General features: G+C 38.5%; 1 protein-coding gene across 4 annotated transcripts in view; it reads left to right on the plus strand.

Moving 5' to 3' along the window:
- The window catches only part of GEMIN5 (gem nuclear organelle associated protein 5), a 40264-nt gene that overhangs the window by 7640 nt on the left and 15448 nt on the right, over positions 1–17176 (plus strand). For all 4 annotated transcript variants that reach the window (XM_077895757.1, XM_077895758.1, XM_077895759.1 and 1 more), the window contains exons 7-18: positions 449–614; positions 1948–2160; positions 3257–3342; positions 6058–6140; positions 6824–6957; positions 9166–9239; positions 9903–10084; positions 11593–11732; positions 12930–13101; positions 14665–14892; positions 16237–16350; positions 16795–16917. In XM_077895757.1, coding sequence (XP_077751883.1) covers positions 449–614; positions 1948–2160; positions 3257–3342; positions 6058–6140; positions 6824–6957; positions 9166–9239; positions 9903–10084; positions 11593–11732; positions 12930–13101; positions 14665–14892; positions 16237–16350; positions 16795–16917 — 1715 coding nt within the window. The remainder of the gene's footprint in view (positions 1–448; positions 615–1947; positions 2161–3256; positions 3343–6057; positions 6141–6823; positions 6958–9165; positions 9240–9902; positions 10085–11592; positions 11733–12929; positions 13102–14664; positions 14893–16236; positions 16351–16794; positions 16918–17176) is intronic.

Genomic DNA, 17176 nt, shown 5'->3' on the forward strand with positions numbered 1-17176 from the left:
AAAGCATATAAAAATCCTCCCCCCCCCAACAAAAAAATGTTGATCATGGCCCTACTCCCCCACACTATCCCAATAAAAGACAGTAGGTCTTCAAGATTTGGGGCTATGCAAATTATGGTGGCATTTTACAGTTAAAGCGGTTAGGAAACTGTTCCAAAGGTAGTGCAGTATATTCATGTCATTCAAAAAGAACATAAGAACATAGAGAAGCACTCTTCCTACCTGTCTTCTCAAGCAACTAGGTTCCCTTCCCCACAGGCAGTGACTCCTTGTTTTTGTGTGTGTTCTTTCTGAACTATTTTGTGCATATTTCAGAATATGCAGTTTTCTCTCCTTAAAAGAACAATTAGCAAATCATTTTGCAGCTGAGGGCCCATACTCTGTGTCCCCAAATCACTTGTTTTCAGATTGCTTCTGAAAGAGAACTAGTACTTGTTTTCCTTCACAGAGGTGAGCTGTTGCTGTGGGATCTCACTCAGTCTTGGAGACGGAAATTTACCCTCTTTAGTGCTTCATCAGAAGGGCAGAATCATTCAAGAATTGTGTTTAACTTATGCCCTTTACAAACTGAGGATGACAAACAGCTGCTGCTTTCCACGTCGATGGATAGAGATGTAAGAACTGCTTATTTTGCAGTCAGCATTGTAGATTGATGATTTATGACTTAAATGGAATTAGAGGGCTTTTCAAACCATCCACCAGTTTCCATGCCTCACCTTATTCCCTTGTGCCCAGACCAATCTCAGAGTTACAATTACTCATCAGCAGCAAGTACACCAACAGCAGAGAGTTAGGGGAAAGATGAGGAACTACCTTTTTGTTAAAGAGAGATAAATGATAAAGAATTGTAAGGGTACCTGGGTGGCTCAGTCAGTTAAACATCTGCCTTAAGAAAAAAAAATAATAGGGGAGATCCCTGGGTGGCTCAGCGGTTTAGCCCCTGCCTTCGGTCCAGGGCATGATCCTGGAGTTCCAGGATCAAGTCCCACATCGGGCTTCTGCATGGAGCCTGCTTCTCTCTGCCTATCTCTCTCTCTCTCTCTCCCTGCCCACTCTCTGTGTCTCTCACAAATAAATAAAATATTAAAAAAATAATAATAATAATAAATAAATAAACATCTACCTTCAGCTCAGGTCATGATCCCAGGTCCTGGGATCCAGCCTTGCATCGGCCTCCTTGCTCAGCAAAATGCCTACTTCTCCCTCTGCCTGCTGCTCCCCTTGCTTGTGCTCCTCTTTGACAAATAAATAAAATTAAATTTAAGAAAAAAGAATTAAAAAAAAAAAAAAAGAAAAAAAAAGAAAAAAGAATTATAGATGTGTCCAGGGAAGGATGTGTGAGATCATCATGCTTTGGCTTTAAAATAGCCTTGTCTATAGTTTAGGTAGAGAAACATCTGCTCTTGGTGAAGTCTCCAGGGGAGTATTGGCTTTAAGAGTCTGTGGCTATTGTTTTGCAGTTAAACTAAGGTTTACTTGATAGACTGTTTTCTCCAAAGCCCCTCTGTTAAACAAGTGAAGATTAAATATGTAGCACTCCTCTTTCCCTGGTATAAGATATTTCGCTTTTTGAGATAGCTCCTTTCATTTTCTAGTGTCCTGAGGCCATCTTCATTCTTAGGACTTGCCAAATGAAGAGATCACCAGTGCTGTAATACAGTAGAGTGGAAATGCCCCTGGACTCTAGGAAATGGGAAGCCCTGGTCTGGTTTATTCCTTGTGTGACCCTGAATTCACTTGACATCTCTGAGAATAAATGTATTTTCAGTTCCCTTTGAGCTCTACAATTTATTAATTTTTTTTCTAAAAGACACTTCTTCCAATACCTACTGGAATAATTAAATTATATTATTCTTATTCATTAAGTTCATCCTATTTGAGATGTTCATTCTTTTTCCAGTTTCTCTTTTTTTTTAATATTTAGACCCTCACCCTTGATCTTTTCAGGTAAAATGTTGGAATATGGCCACCCTCGAGTGCTGCTGGACCCTCCCTTCCCTAGGTGGGTTTGCCTACAGCCTGGCTTTCTCTCCTGTGGACATGGGCTGTTTGGCCATAGGTGTTGGGGATGGCATGATCCGCATATGGAATACACTCTCCATCAAGAACAACTATGATGTGAAAAATTTTTGGCAGGGTGTCAAGTCCAAGGTTACAGCGGTAAGGATGATTTCTTTGAGCTTGCTCTGAACTTTTTTTCAAATAATTCTTATAGTAAGAAATTAGGAATGACCTGGATGTGCATTCATATAAGTTATAAGATAAACATATATTGAAGGGTATCAGACTATTAAAAATTATAATATGGCTTTTTCTTTGATGTGGAAAGATGTTCACAATTGATGAAAAATGAAAATTACAAAACATGGGACTGCAGATTAGACAACAATAGGTTTATATTTTCTTTTCTCTATTTAGTCTAAAAGCAATAAATGCTGTGGTTAAAAGGAATACCATACAGGATTGTCAAATCACTATGTGATATACCTGAAAATAATACAACACTGTATGTCAACTATATTTCGATAAGAAAAATAATAATAATAATAACAGGGACACCCAGCTGACACAGTCAGTTAAGTGTCCCACTCTTGGTTTCAGCTCAAGTTGTGATCTTAGAGTTGTGAGATCGACCATGCCCACATGGAGCTCCATCCACTCTCAGCAGTCTGTTTGAGATTCCTCTCCCTCTTCCCTCCTTATGCTCATGTGCACGTGTGCTCTGTTTCTCTCTCTCTCAAATAAATAAATCTTAAAAATTAAAAAAATAATAATAAAAAGAGAAAAAAAGAAAACCAAACTGTATGGAAGTATAGAAAGCAAAAAGTTTTCCTACCCTCCACTCTATTCTCCCACTTCCATAATCCAGAGAACCACTAATGACAATTTGTAATGTATCTTTCCAAGTTTTATTAATAGAATTCTACTTTCTAAACTGTTATGGAATCTTTTATCCCCACTGAACAGTGTCTCAATGCACATTATTTAAATGTTTGAACCTATTTTTGTTTTTTTCAACTGTATATATTTACCTTTAGTCACAAAAATATCGGCAAAGATAGAAAATTGGCAGTGGGGTTTTTTGGATGGTGAACATACCAGTGACTTTTACTTTAATACTTTGTTTCTTTTAAATAATGAGAATTTATTACTTTTAAAATTAGAAGATACCAAGAGCAAGAAAGTTTCATTTGAATGCTTGACAGATAACCTCACTTCCCTTAACAGTATGCCCCTTGTCTTCTCTGTTTTGTAGCTCTGCTGGCACCCAACCAAGGAAGGCTGCTTAGCTTTTGGAACTGATGACGGGAAAGTGGGATTGTATGACACCTACTCCAACAAGTAAGAAGCAAGATTGTTTAGCCCACTGACCAAAATGTCTGTGATGGAATTAATTTTGATTTGTAAACCAATGTTTTTCCTAGCTATTTTTTTTCAAATTCCTTTCAATTAGGGTTCAACACATGGCATCTTATCATGTTTTTTTAGTCTCTCTTATTCTAGAACAGTACCCCCATTTCTTTCTATAACATTGCCTTTTCAGTTTGAAGAATCCAGGTAAGTTTTTTGGTGAGAATATTCTACATTTTGGACTTACCTAGTTATTTCTTTCTGGTGATTTCTAACTCATTTCAGTATTCCCTATATTCTCAACAAGCTGGAAGTTATATCTAGAGCTTCATTGTCCATTCCAGTAGTTTTTAGCCACAGGTGACTACTGGGATGTGCTGTAAGTGTAAATACACTCCAAAGTTCAGAGTCTGCGCCCCCCCAAAAAAAATGTAAAATATCTCAAAAATTATTTTATTTTGGTATTTTAAAAGATAATACTTTTGTATACTGAGTTTAATAAAATATACTATTAAAATTGAATTTTACTTATTTCTTTTGCTTCTTTTAATGTGGCTACAAGAAAGCTTTAAGTTGCATGTGTGGCTCATATATATGGCTCACATTATGAATCTATTGAACACAGCTATCCCAGATGCTTGATTGGATCCCAGACTGTGCTGTTCAGTTTGGTGGCCACATATAGGTATTTATTGTTAAAATAAAGTTAGAAGTTTAGTTCCTTGTTTCTCATGAGCACAAGGCCCAGAATTTAGAATAGCACTATTATAGACCAAAGATTGGAGAGCCGTGGCTCATGACTTAACGGTTCCACCTTTTGAAATTATTGGGAAAAAAATCAGACTATTTCATGACATGAAAATTAAAGTTCAGATTTCAACATTGATAGATAAAGCTTTATTAGGAACCCAGTCACACTCATTTATTTACACCTTATCAGAGGCTGTTTTCATACTACCAGAACACAGTGAGAGGAGTTGTGACAGAGAACACATGGCTCAGAAGCCTGAAATATTTACTGTCTGGCCCTTTATAGGATGGTTACCTACCCCTATTCTAAATCATTCATTTTTAAGTAAGAACTATTTGCTACACTGCAGAGTTAACCTTTTTTTTTTTTAGATTTTATTTATTCATGAGAGACACAGAGAGAGGCAGAGACCTAGGCAGACGGCAAAGCAGGCCCCATGCAGGAAGCCCAATGCAGGACTTGGGCCTCCATCCCTGGATTCCAGGATCATGGGATCACACCCTGGGCCAAAGGCAGGCACCCAACCCCTGAACCACCCAGGCATCCCAGAGTTAACGCTTTTTTTTTTTTTTTTAAGATTTTATTTATTTATTCATGAGAGACAGAGAGAGAGAGAGGCACAGACACAGGCAGAGGGAGGAGCAGGCTCCACGCAGGGAGCCCAACATGGGACTTGATCCCGGGTCTCCAGGATCACGCCCTGGGCTGAAGGCAGCGCTAAACCGCTGAGCCACTGGGGCTGCCCACAGTTAATCTTTTTATATGCAATTTTTTATACATATGTAAAACCTACACGCAGTTAGTTACCTACATATTTTGTTCTGCACTTAGTTAACTCCACTTTTAATTCTCAAAACATAATGCACTATTCCAAAGAATCACTGAAGAAAATAAAACCGTATTGCAGTTTAAATAGCTCTATGTCGTCACAAAATTGTTGACTAATTCTATTACATTACTATCTTCTGGATATTCTAAGCTGACTATCCAAACTAACACTAAGAATGGTATGTAGGAGGAGGAAGAGTGCTGCTGTAGATACTGTTAGGCAGTATTCAGCTAGAACTATTTATATTTCTTTTAGTCCAAAGAAACTGGAGTTTATTGCCCAGGATGATAATGATGCCTGTGCCAGAAACATGAAAGTAAGTAAGTCAGCAGCTAGTTTAGTCGTAGGTTCTAGACTCCAGGAATTCTCAAATCCTACAAAGAACATGGTTTACAGTGAAGGTAACAGCCATCCTGCCTTTACTGACACCTCACATGTCACTAACCACCAAATTACCCTCAAGAGCAAGTTTTCTTCACAGTCAAAAATTTTAAAATCAAACTTCTCTAAAATCTGGTCTTAGTTTAAGAATGTGATGTTAATGACCGAGTAAGCCTAAAATGACTCTTTGTCTTTTGGTTTTTGGTTTTTGTTTTATTTTTTGGTTTTTGTTTTTTTTTACTTTTTGTCTTTTGAAAGTGAGGTGGATCCATCTGTATGATGATAATAGATGCTTAGCAGTAACCTTAGTTCTGGGCTGAATGGTTTACGTTTTCTATCCTGTTCTATTTTTCTCTAGTTATTATAGCATTTACACTGCTTGTAACTACAGTGACATTAGAATATATGACATTTATGTGAAGTGGGCAACTGGCAGGGGGAGAGAGGTAAAATCCCACACTGGCCAGATTGGTGGTAGTTGGGGGTCAGGGCGGGGGCGGGGATAGCAGATAACATTTTTTCCTGGATAAAGTACATTTGGGACTTAATCATTTTGCTGGCAGATATCATTACATGGTATGTTATTTAAATGTTGGCTTCTCCACAGTCAGCTATTTAGAGGATACCGTTAAATTGCTTTTCTCTAATATTAGCAACTAATAGGTAGGAACCTTTTAGAAAAAGATGGATCTGATTTCCACTGTGCCTTCTGTTTAAATCTTTGTTTAATACCCCTTTCCCCCAGACCTCCACAGATTTCTAGCACATATCATAAGAAGACTGTGTACACTTTAGCCTGGGGGCCGCCACTACCCCCCATTGCACTCGGTAAGTACCTGAGCCATTCTCTAGCAAACATGAGAGCATTCTCTTTCTTTCAGTTTAATTGTAAGATATTTAAGCTGGAAAGTCATACATACTCTAGTATAATGACTGCTTCTGCAGACTGCTATGTCCCCCCAAAGATCATGAGGGCAGTCATAGCAAATGATAAGTTAGAAACCATTCACCTATAATAAGAATCCCCAAACTCTAAAGCATCATTTGGTTTCTTTGAGCTGAATTTTTTCACTGTGCATCTGAGAGGCAGATGAGAGAGGCAGAGACACAGGCAGAGGGAGAAGCAGGCTCCACACAGGGAGCCCGATGCAGAACTCAATCCCAGGACTCCAGGATCACGCCCTGGGCCGAAGGCAGGCGCTAAACTGCTGAGCCACCTAGGGATCCCCAAGAAGATGTTTTTTGATCCCAGCTTTGGCACCCATACTGTTTGGATGGCAGGAGAATGTTTAAAGCAAATACTCTGCCTTATAAATATTACTGTAAAGTTAGTGTATCTTTTTACTTCTCCCAACAGCTGTGTTCATATGCAAAGAACAGTGACTTTATTCCAATGTACTAATGAAATATTTTTAAAACAACTCATGGTATGCTATAGTTGTACTATGGCAACAAATAGTTAAGCTGGTGAAATGCAAAACTGATAAGCTTTCTTTTCTTATCTCATATAGGAGAAGGAGACAGACCTTCCCTCACTTTATATAGCTGTGGAGGGGAAGGGATTGTCTTACAGCATAACCCCTGGAAGCTTGGTGGAGAAGCCTATGATATCAACAAACTCATCAGGGACGCCAACTCAATCAAAGTGAGTCCTTGTGGTCTAAAGTCATCTTAATTTCCCATCTTATATGATAAATGCCATTATTAGAGATATCCATTATGCTCATCAGATTTCTTAGATGTTCCTAAAAGCCTCAGTGAATTTGTGATTTATTACAGATAACTAGAAGTCTTTATCCCTGAATAAAGCAAGGAACTTAAACACACACACACACACACACACACACACACAGTTTTGTCTCAGTTGCCATGCTGATTTATGATAAACTTTCAGATCTTGGATATAAAGCATCCCTTTCAGGCCAGCCACTTTCTCCAGAGTGAAACCTTGGTAAAAATTACTATAATGTGGTAGCCAAGGTTGGTTGCAAAGTATTTTGCTGAAGACAAAATAACCATCTTATTTTTAATTTTTTAGTGAAATAACTACAGATTTGCACAAAAATAATGCATATAGTTCCCTTATATTCTTGACCTAGATACCCACATTTAATCACTTTTGTCTTACCATTTTATCAGTCTATGCCAGAACTGTCTTTTGAAGTGAAACCATAAATGTTGAGAGTTCTTTTTTTTTTATAATTTATTTTTTTTTAATTTTTTTTTTTTTTATTTATGATAGTCACACAGAGAGAGAGAGAGAGGCGGAGACATAGGCAGAGGGAGAAGCAGGCTCCATGCACCAGGAGCCCGATGTGGGATTCGATCCCGGGTCTCCAGGATCGTGCCCTGAGCCAAAGGCAGGCGCTAAACCGCTGCGCCACCCAGGGATCCCATGTTGAGAGTTCTTATTCTTTCAAATGGACATTTTTATTGCTCATTATTTTTGAATGACGAGCATAAAAATAATAATCATTAATGGAATTATTTTTTTAAAGGTTTTTTTTTTAATTTATTTATTCATAGAGACACAGCTAGAGAGGCAGAGACACAGGCAGAGGGAGAAGCAGGCACCATGCAGGGAGCCCGATGTGGGACTCGATCCCGGGTCTCCAGGATCACGCCCTTGGCCGCAGGCAGCGCTAAACCGCTGTGCCACCGGGGCTGCCCTGGAATTATTTTTATTAACTATATTCTTTCATTAAATGTTATCTCCACATTAACATTCAGCAGTGAATGAAAAAGAATTCCTATTCCTAAAGAGCTTTCAGTTTTGTGGTAGTTGAATATATGGATTAGAACTTCATACAAGGAGGAGCACCTGGCTGGCTAAGGCAGTAAGGCATGTGACTCTTGATCTTGGAGTTGTGGTCTCAAGCCCCGCTCCTGTGGCTCAGCGGTTTAGCACCGCCTTCAGCCCAGGGCATGATCCTGGAGTCCCAAGATCAAGTCCCACATCAGGCTCCCTGCATGGAGCCTGCTTCTCCCTTTGCCTGTGTCTCTGCCTCTGTGTGTGTGTGTGTGTGTGTGTGTGTCTCTCATGAATAAATAAAATCTTAAAAAAAAATATTCCCTATGGCATAAAAAAATTAAAAATCAAAATTTTAAAAATTTAAAAAGCAACAACAAAAAACTTCATACAAGGTGTTTGGGCTGGAATTAGAAATTTAGAATTCCTAGGGTGCCTGGGTGGCTCAGTCGGTTAAGGACTGCACTCTTGATTTTGGCTCAGGTCATGATCTCAGGATCCTGCACCAGGCTCTGCTGGGTGTGGAGCCTGCTTAAGATTCTCTCTCCCTCTCCCTCTGCTCCCCACACTACCCACTTGAGTGCTCACTCAAATTACTTTCTTCTCTCTCTCTCAAGAAATTTAGAATTCCTTCAGGTGAATGGTAGCTGTAGAAGCTGTGGGAATATATGAGGTGATCTAAAGACACAATTAAGAAGACAAGAGGGTCCAGGCAGCCTTGGGGAAACACCAGCAGTTGGGAGAAAGAAAAAAAATAGGAAGAAAACTGGGAAAGCATGTATATAGCTTTTGTTAAGGAGACATGACCCCCATATTATCAAGCCAGTGGACATGTTACACACTCTGATGTGGGATAAAAATCATTTTAATGAAGTTCATTTCACAGAGTTAGATATTATAAACATTTAGTTTACTGGTCTCTTTTTTGTCCCAATTAAGGAAATTACAGTCAGAATGCTTGCTTTTAGTAACTCTTGTAGTAATTCTATGTAATTAGAACATTTTAAGCTCTAGGGATTTTTTTTTCTCATGCTGTCATCATTGATTTGTAAGATATGCAGAGAGAATAGTGCTTTTAGTCAATTGGTTTGTTTTGCTTTCTAGTACAAATTGCCTGTACACACAGAGATCAGCTGGAAAGCAGATGGAAAAATCATGGCTCTTGGCAATGAAGATGGGTATGTGTTTGTTTCTTTAAAAAAAAAAAAAAAAGACTTTGTAATTGCACATACATTTGATTAAAAGCTGATTCATGCCATCTATAATGTTAGTTGGGATGATATTCTGATCTGCCCTTGATATTCTCTGCAGAGACCCAGGAGCTCTCTGCATCTTCAAGAATGTAAAATAAGCTGGATATTTTAAGTCCAAAGGAATGTTCGCCTATTCAGTGTTTAGGCTGTTTTATGTTTCACAAAATGTTCATCTATTGCACTGTACTATCTAAATCTTCCTTCATTTTTTTAAAATAAGCCTGGGCACCAGTGCTTTTTAGACCTCACTGTGTTCTTTCTGATGTTGATCATAGCAACATAATCCTAATTTAGTCATTGGTTCATTATTTCTTTTAGCTTTTCCATAGCACCATTTATCACAAGAGCCTGATAAACACAACTTTCCAGAGATTATGTGGGATTTTTTTTTTTAAAGCTGAATATATTTGTTGAAAGAACAGCCTTTTGTATCTGGCTCTCTGTAAGAATAACCTTTACAGTGATAGATAGGATTATCCTATTCCATTTCACCTTTATTTCAGTAATGGGATAAGGAAGATACGTGTTTGCATATTAGATTGTAATTTGATCATCCATCTTTCTTGTCGCATGTGTTTGTTATTCCAGATCAATAGAAATATTTCAGGTTCCCAACCTGAAACTGATATGTACCATCCAGCAGCATCACAAACTTGTGAATACCATTAGCTGGCATCATGAGCATGGCAGTCAGCCGGAGCTGAGCTATCTGATGGCCTCTGGGTCCAACAACGCGGTCATTTATGTGCATAACCTAAAAAGTGTGATAGGTAACTTTGGTTTCTTACATACTAGGGTGATAACTGTTCAGCTGCTTTGCATTCCAAGTTTTATACCTTTATTTACTTTTTGATATTGTTATTCTTGTTTTTTCTGCTTTCAAAAGTAATATATTTTTCTTATTTAAAATAAGATGGGCACGTGGGTGGCTCAGTCAGTTACATATCCGACTCTTGGTTTCAGCTCAGGTCATGATCTCAAGGTCATGAGATGGAGCCCCATGTAAGTGGTTGTTAAAAGAGCGCTTTTTAAAAATATGGAAGCAGTGAGATTTCTTTTTTTCTGATATGAAGAAATTATATTATAATCTGTCACAATGCTGTTTCCAGAGTATTGCAAGTATGTGCTATCAGCCATACTGAAAATAGTTGACAGTTTTATTTTCTCTAGCATTTCCCATAGTTTTTTGAGAATCCTTATCTATAAGAACAAAAAAAAAATTTATTCTAGGAATGGCTCCCTCAAGTTGAAAGCAATGTGGAAAAACAAAGTGTAGACAGGTTTTTTCTAGCAATAAATAGCAGACAGTGTGTAACTTATGAGCATGATATGTTAGAAGGCTTATCCTGGTCTTATTGGGATTCCGAATTAAGCATCCAGTTTGATAGAAGGCATTAACAATTCTTCAGAGCAGTGCAGATCTGTGTTACTTTAATACTAACATCTCAGTTTGGTTTTTATTTCATATCTACCAAATAACAGAAAAAGATTTTTAAAAAATGGCCAGAATCAATATTACTTTATTTCAGACTTAGAGGAAAGATGCAAGAGTAATACAGAGAACTCTCATACAATCTTTCACATATTCAACAACTGTTAACCTTTTGTCATATTCATTTGGTTGTAGGTGTGTGGGTGCGTGTGCATACATATTTTTTTCCAAACCGTTTGTGTTGCATACATCATGCCCACCCAAACCCTTAATATTCGTGTATTTTGTAAGAATGAGGATATTCCCTTACAGTCAATCTACAATTCCATTATGAACTTCAGTTAATTTAATAATATAAATACAGTGGTTTAATCGATCATTCATATTCATTTTGTCAGTTGATCCAGTAATGTCCTTTATATCTGGAATAGTCTCTAAGCCTTTTTTATTTTTTTTAATCTTTGAAGGCTACTGCTCTATTATTTTGTAGATGTCCCCTCAGTCTGGGTTGATGTGGTATTTTCTTCTGATTAAATTCAGAATTATATGTCTTCAGCTACCATAAAACTGATGACACAGCCTTCTTGATATCACATGCAAAAGATACTATTTTCATTTTGGTGGCTTTTAGAAAGACAGAATGACAACTAAAACTTATTGCAGTAAACCTATCTGCATACCTCACTGCATATGTGCCCATAGTCTTAACCAATAAATAATATTGCCTGCTGAAAGTCATCTAGAAAGCATATGGCAAAATCTTGACTGTCCATGTCAAGATGTAACTCTGCTGTGTCTTTTTGTTGTTGCTATTAGTAAAAATGACATCTTCTCTTTGTCTCTTAGAGAGCAATCCTGAATCTCCAGTGACCATTACAGAGCCCTACCGGACCCTGTCAGGGCACACAGCCAAGATTACCAGTGTGGCTTGGAGCCCGCATCATGATGGAAGGCTGGTATCTGCTTCCTATGATGGTACAGCTCAGGTACTATTGTGTCCTTAATTCTGTAGGTTCTTCACTATGTACTCTAACTTGAACTCTTCCCTCCTTTCCCCAGTTGTGTACATTCTTTCCCTCACTGTTATCTTCTACAGAAAGGAATATTCTGAGCTCTAGAAGGCATTTTAGTTCATTCCACATATCTGGGCCCTTGGCAGGCTAAGATTGGGTTTTTGGGTTTTGTTTTTGTTTTCTTGTTTGTTTTACTTAGATGAAAGGGAAAGTATTGATAGAAACTAGCTAAATTCTAATTTTTTTAACATTTCATTCTTACTGTCATATGATGGACTAAACTGATGTGAGAACTACTAGCTCCTATTTTAAATACAGAAACGGTGGCTATAAACATGAACAGTTTTTAATAATAAATTAGTAAGTCAAAAATCTTCAAGTTAGAAAGAATAAAGAGGAGATGCCAAGCCAGAGCTGTGAGGTAGGACTTTCAGATACCAGAACCAGAACAGACATTAAGAACTGGAGAGCTAACTTCTGATGGATGTCCATCTCAGTGTAGAGTTGTAACTAAGCTAGGAGCCAGGAAGGGCTGCCCTCTGAAATGGAGACAGGAGTATTTCAAGAAAGTAAGGAAATTGATCATTTCCCAGAGATGGGGACAAAAGAATCACCTGTGAGAAATAAGAACCATACACATGCAGATATAGGCTGTAAATTAAAATTCTCTTCGTGATGTCAAACCCCCAGCCCAAAAAACATAGAATAACTGGTTCATTACAGTGAAATACTTAGAGCACCATTAGAAGCTCACTCAGAATCATCCCCATAAGAATGTCTCTACATCCCAGAGTACATAAGCCTCTTGTAGGAAGTAACATTTCTAAAATTTAAACTTGTGGGATCCCTGGGTGGCGTAGCGGTTTGGCGCCTGCCTTTGGCCCAGGGCACGATCCTGGAGACCCGGGATCGAATCCCACATCAGGCTCCCGGTGCATGGAGCCTGCTTCTCCCTCTGCCTGTGTCTCTGCCTCTCTCTCTCTCTCTCTGTGACTATCATAAATAAATAAAAAATAAAAATAAAAAAAATAAACTTGTAAGAGGAAATAATAAGTCATAAGGGGAAATAAAAGTACACAGTTTCTTTTTAAGTCTTTTTTAACTTCTCTCCCCCCAAAGCAATAGAATAACCAGAAATTATCTGTGCTATCCTGTGCCTTGTGGTTTTAGGTGTGGGATACTCTCCGAGAAGAGCCTCTGTGCAATTTCCGAGGACATCGAGGTCGACTGCTTTGTGTGGCATGGTCCCCACTGGATCCAGACTGCATCTACTCAGGGGCAGATGACTTCTGTGTGTACAAATGGCTCACTTCCATGCAAGAACATTCCCGGCCTCCTCAAGGTCAGTCAGAACCAGGAGCCTATAAATGCTAGCCTAATTCCCTTTCTCCGTTTCTCAGAGTAACTGAATTGATCAAGGTCAAGAAAAGGGGACATTCATGTAGAGTGGCAGTGATACACTGGCATGGGTTGCCTTCCTAATCAATGAAGACAACCATGAGAGGCCTGAGGACAACATTCAAATAGTAACAAGTATACCTAGAACTCAGATCTTGGTTTCTAAATATCATTTTCTGTTAAGAGACCAACCAGAGCTTCTTGGAGAAATGGCTAATTCCAGGTTGGTATAGGAAAAATACAGAACGGGCCTGGAACATCATCTGGTGCCACAAAGGAAGGAAGTGCTCAAGAACTGAGATCTGTCAAGAGAACAAAGAAGCTAGCTCACAGGGACTCCCACTAACCAAATCTGGCACAGCCTGAACATGAAAATAATGAACAGGAGAATTCCAATGTAGAATGAATGATGCAATCAGAAGATTACCATTCAGCAATCATCACATTAACAGTTTGTGGTCAAGAAACATCAATGGATAATAAAACTAGTGGATGCAAATACTTAGTAATTACAAAGAAAAAAATGATTTTTCAAGGAGAAACTCACAAGACAAGTAAACAACCAAATAATGGGACAGATAGAAATGTTGTGCTACTTTGAATGTTGTATTGACCACATCACTCCTATGTATGCCAGCCCAAAATGCAGAACCTAAATTTAATCATGACAGACATCAGGTCATGGGGGAAATCAACAAAATAATTGTCCTGTGATCTTTAAAAGTTTCAAGTCATGAAAGTTAAAAGAACAAAACAAGCCTGTTCCAGGCTGAAGGAAACTAGAGAGACATAACAAGTACATCATGTAATCCTAGATTGTTTCCTTTTGCTATAAAAGATATTCTTGGTACAACTGGCAGAACTTGAGTAAAGTATGTAGACAGTACTAATGTATTGATGTTAACTTCCTGATTTTAATGGCTGTGCTGTAGTAATGTAGGAGAATGTCCTGTGTATAGAATATATAAGTATTCAGTGATAATTGTGTGTCATATTCATGTTTTAATGTAATCCTAAAAAGGGTTTGGTTAACATGTTGAAAATACAACTCTAAAAATTCATTGGGAAGGAAAGGGAAATGGTGATAATGCTATCAAAAAGAAGAGTGATGAAGTTTTGGAGATAATCTCCTAGAGTGCTTTTTTTTTTTTTTTTTTTTTAATTTTTATTTATTTATGATAGTCACAGAGAGAGAGAGAGAGAGGCAGAGACATAGGCAGAGGGAGAAGCAGGCTCCATGCACCGGGAGCCTGACGTGGGATTCGATCCCGGGTCTCCAGGATCGCTCCCTGGGCCAAAGGCAGGCGCTAAACTGCTGCGCCACCCAGGGATCCCTCCTAGAGTGCTTTTAACTAAAAGTATATATTTTAGTCTATGGCCATGCCACCCTGAATGCACCTGATCTCATCTGATCTGGAAAGCTAATAAGCAGCATTGTGCCTGGTTAGTACTTGGATGGGAGAATATACATTTTAATCTGTCCTCCTCTTAACTGTGTTTCCTCTAGGTAAGAAAAGCATTGAATTAGAGAAAAAAAGGCTCTCTCAACCTAAGCCAAAGCCCAAAAAGAAGAAAAAGCCCACCTCAAGAGCTCCTATAAAGCAGGAAGTATGTGATGGGAATGAAGATGAGAGCATCAGGGAGAGCTCGGGACCTGTTGAGAATGGCGTGTCGGACCAGGAGGGCGAGGAGGAAGCCCGGGAGCCAGAGTTTCCTGGTGGTGTTGCCTCAGTGGGTATGTGACCAAATCCTGTGTTTCCCAGATGCTAGGACTTTGTAGGCATAACCTGTAAACTAAGCCAGGTCCTAACTCAGTTTGAAACTTCTCTGCCTCTGACCTACTTATGGTCCCATCTGTTTAACTTAGGTGGTACCTTTGGTGCCCTTAAATATTGCTAGTTTCTTAAAAGGTTGTTTTAAGCCTCTAAACTCCATTGAAGTGTGAAAGGGGATCTGACGGAAGACTGGGCTGGAAATAGTGAAGGTGTTCAGAGAACACTTTTTACGAACTTGGGCAGGACAAGACTACAGGGCAAAGTGAAACCAGGGAAGTAGATCCATAGAAACTTAACCAGGAAAGTTTTCACAGTGTGACATCTAGCCAGTTACTGAAAAAAACCACTGTCCCATACAAATGTCTGGCCTAGAAGCTACCATTGCTCTGGGAACTTGTGAGTTCTCACCCTCACAACTGGGTTTGTACCTAGTGTGTTTGTGCTGTTGTTGTTTCTGGAATAAAAATGTATGAATTTGGTTCTTCTAGTCTGGTAAGCTATAGTGGCCATTCTCCGATTTCTCAGAATACGGTTTTTCAGGGTTTTGTCACTGCTTTCTAATGAGGTAGGCTGTTTTTACTTTGAAGAGAAAAAAGTGTTACTGGATAAAATTGTAGTACTTTAATCTTTTTTTACCTTTAAATGTTTATCTTTAAGCTGTGGTGCCTATTACCTGTTAAAATGATTAAAGAGCAAAAAATATAAATAGATATTAGGAATGACCCATGTTTAGTCCTAAAATGGAATATTTTGATGTGACAGAATTAAAATGGCCAAAATATATGGTACAGACACATCCAGGCCCTGTCCACCTCAAGAGGTGGCTGTTGGAGCCATAGTTTAGGAAAATAAAGAGCTAAAAGTTTAATGGATTTTTTTTAAGCTCATGGTTGTGTATGCTCGGGATCGTGAGTCCACATCACGAACTCTTAATATTCTGTATTACAGTTAAACATGGAATTAGTAGTCTGTCATCTAAATATGTAAGACGTCTTTGGTCATCTGAGCAGTTTCAGAACTCCTGGGCCTATGATATGACACTATGAGGACTAGAAACTTCAGTGCCTCCATAGACCAATTAGTCAAAGGTCTAAGTAATAAACTTACAGATTCCTGGAATACAGACAGTTTGTGAGGTGGGAAAAGAGAGACTACCTATATTTCCTCTCCAGAGTATTTTATCTCATATTATGGAATACATAAGATCACACTATTAACCCTGATGGAGTTCTTAATTACTTAAAAAAGAACTAGATTCTGCATTGTTCTTCTCCAAACTTTTTTCTTCACCCCCCATGATACAGCTTCTAGAGAACCAGTTACCTGCACTCCAGTTTCATCAGGCTTTGACAAGTCAAAAGTCACCATTAATAACAAAGTCACTTTACTGAAGAAAGAACCACCTAAAGAGAAGCCAGGTTAGTGTCTAATGAGTAAAATATATTGTGAAAGCATCCTCAAATATTACGTGCCACCAAAAACTCTGAAGTGTTTGGTTTTTTATTGTTGGTTTTTTTGGGGGGGCTTTTCTTTGTTTTCTAGGTTTTAAGTGTTTGTGTTTTGATTGTTTCGGTTTGGGGTCATGTTTTTAAACAGTTTTAATATACAATTTTAAACATTTTTAAATATTTTAATGATGAAGGATCATTTTTGCAGCTGTCACTAATTGTTCAAAGTGTTCACAGCAACATTTTGTGTGGTAAACACTGCTGCCAGCTCATTTAACTTAAAGCTCTAAGAACAGGAACTTTTCTTCTGCCCAGCAGTATCTCTCCAGTAGGTTACAGTCACACAATGGCCATCCATTTTTATGATTCTGATCAGATCTTCTTCAGAAAGTCTGTATTTTTATTACATTTCAGAATCCTTAACCAAGAAGCGAAAAGCTCGTTCCATGCTTCCATTGACTACCAGCCTGGACCACAGATCTAAAGAGGAGCTCCATCAGGACTGTTTGGTATTAGCAACTGCAAAACACTCCAAAGGTACAAAAATAGGCTTCCTTGGTCCATACATAGTCTTCTGGGAACTAGCACCTAAGAGGTGCTTGTATATTTGAACGAGCAAACAAATGTGTAAAATTGTTTGTATTTCTACATTATCTTCCAGCCTTCCCTTCCATCAGACCCCATTGCCAAGCTCCCCTTTCTGATCCACTGTTAGCACTCCCCAATGACTTCGAGATGCAGTGCTCTGATTTACTGTTATAAATTGAGCTGTTACCAACCATCTATGTGCCAGAAT

Source organism: Canis aureus, chromosome 4, assembly GCF_053574225.1.
Source record: "Canis aureus isolate CA01 chromosome 4, VMU_Caureus_v.1.0, whole genome shotgun sequence".
Lineage (NCBI taxonomy): Eukaryota > Metazoa > Chordata > Mammalia > Carnivora > Canidae > Canis > Canis aureus.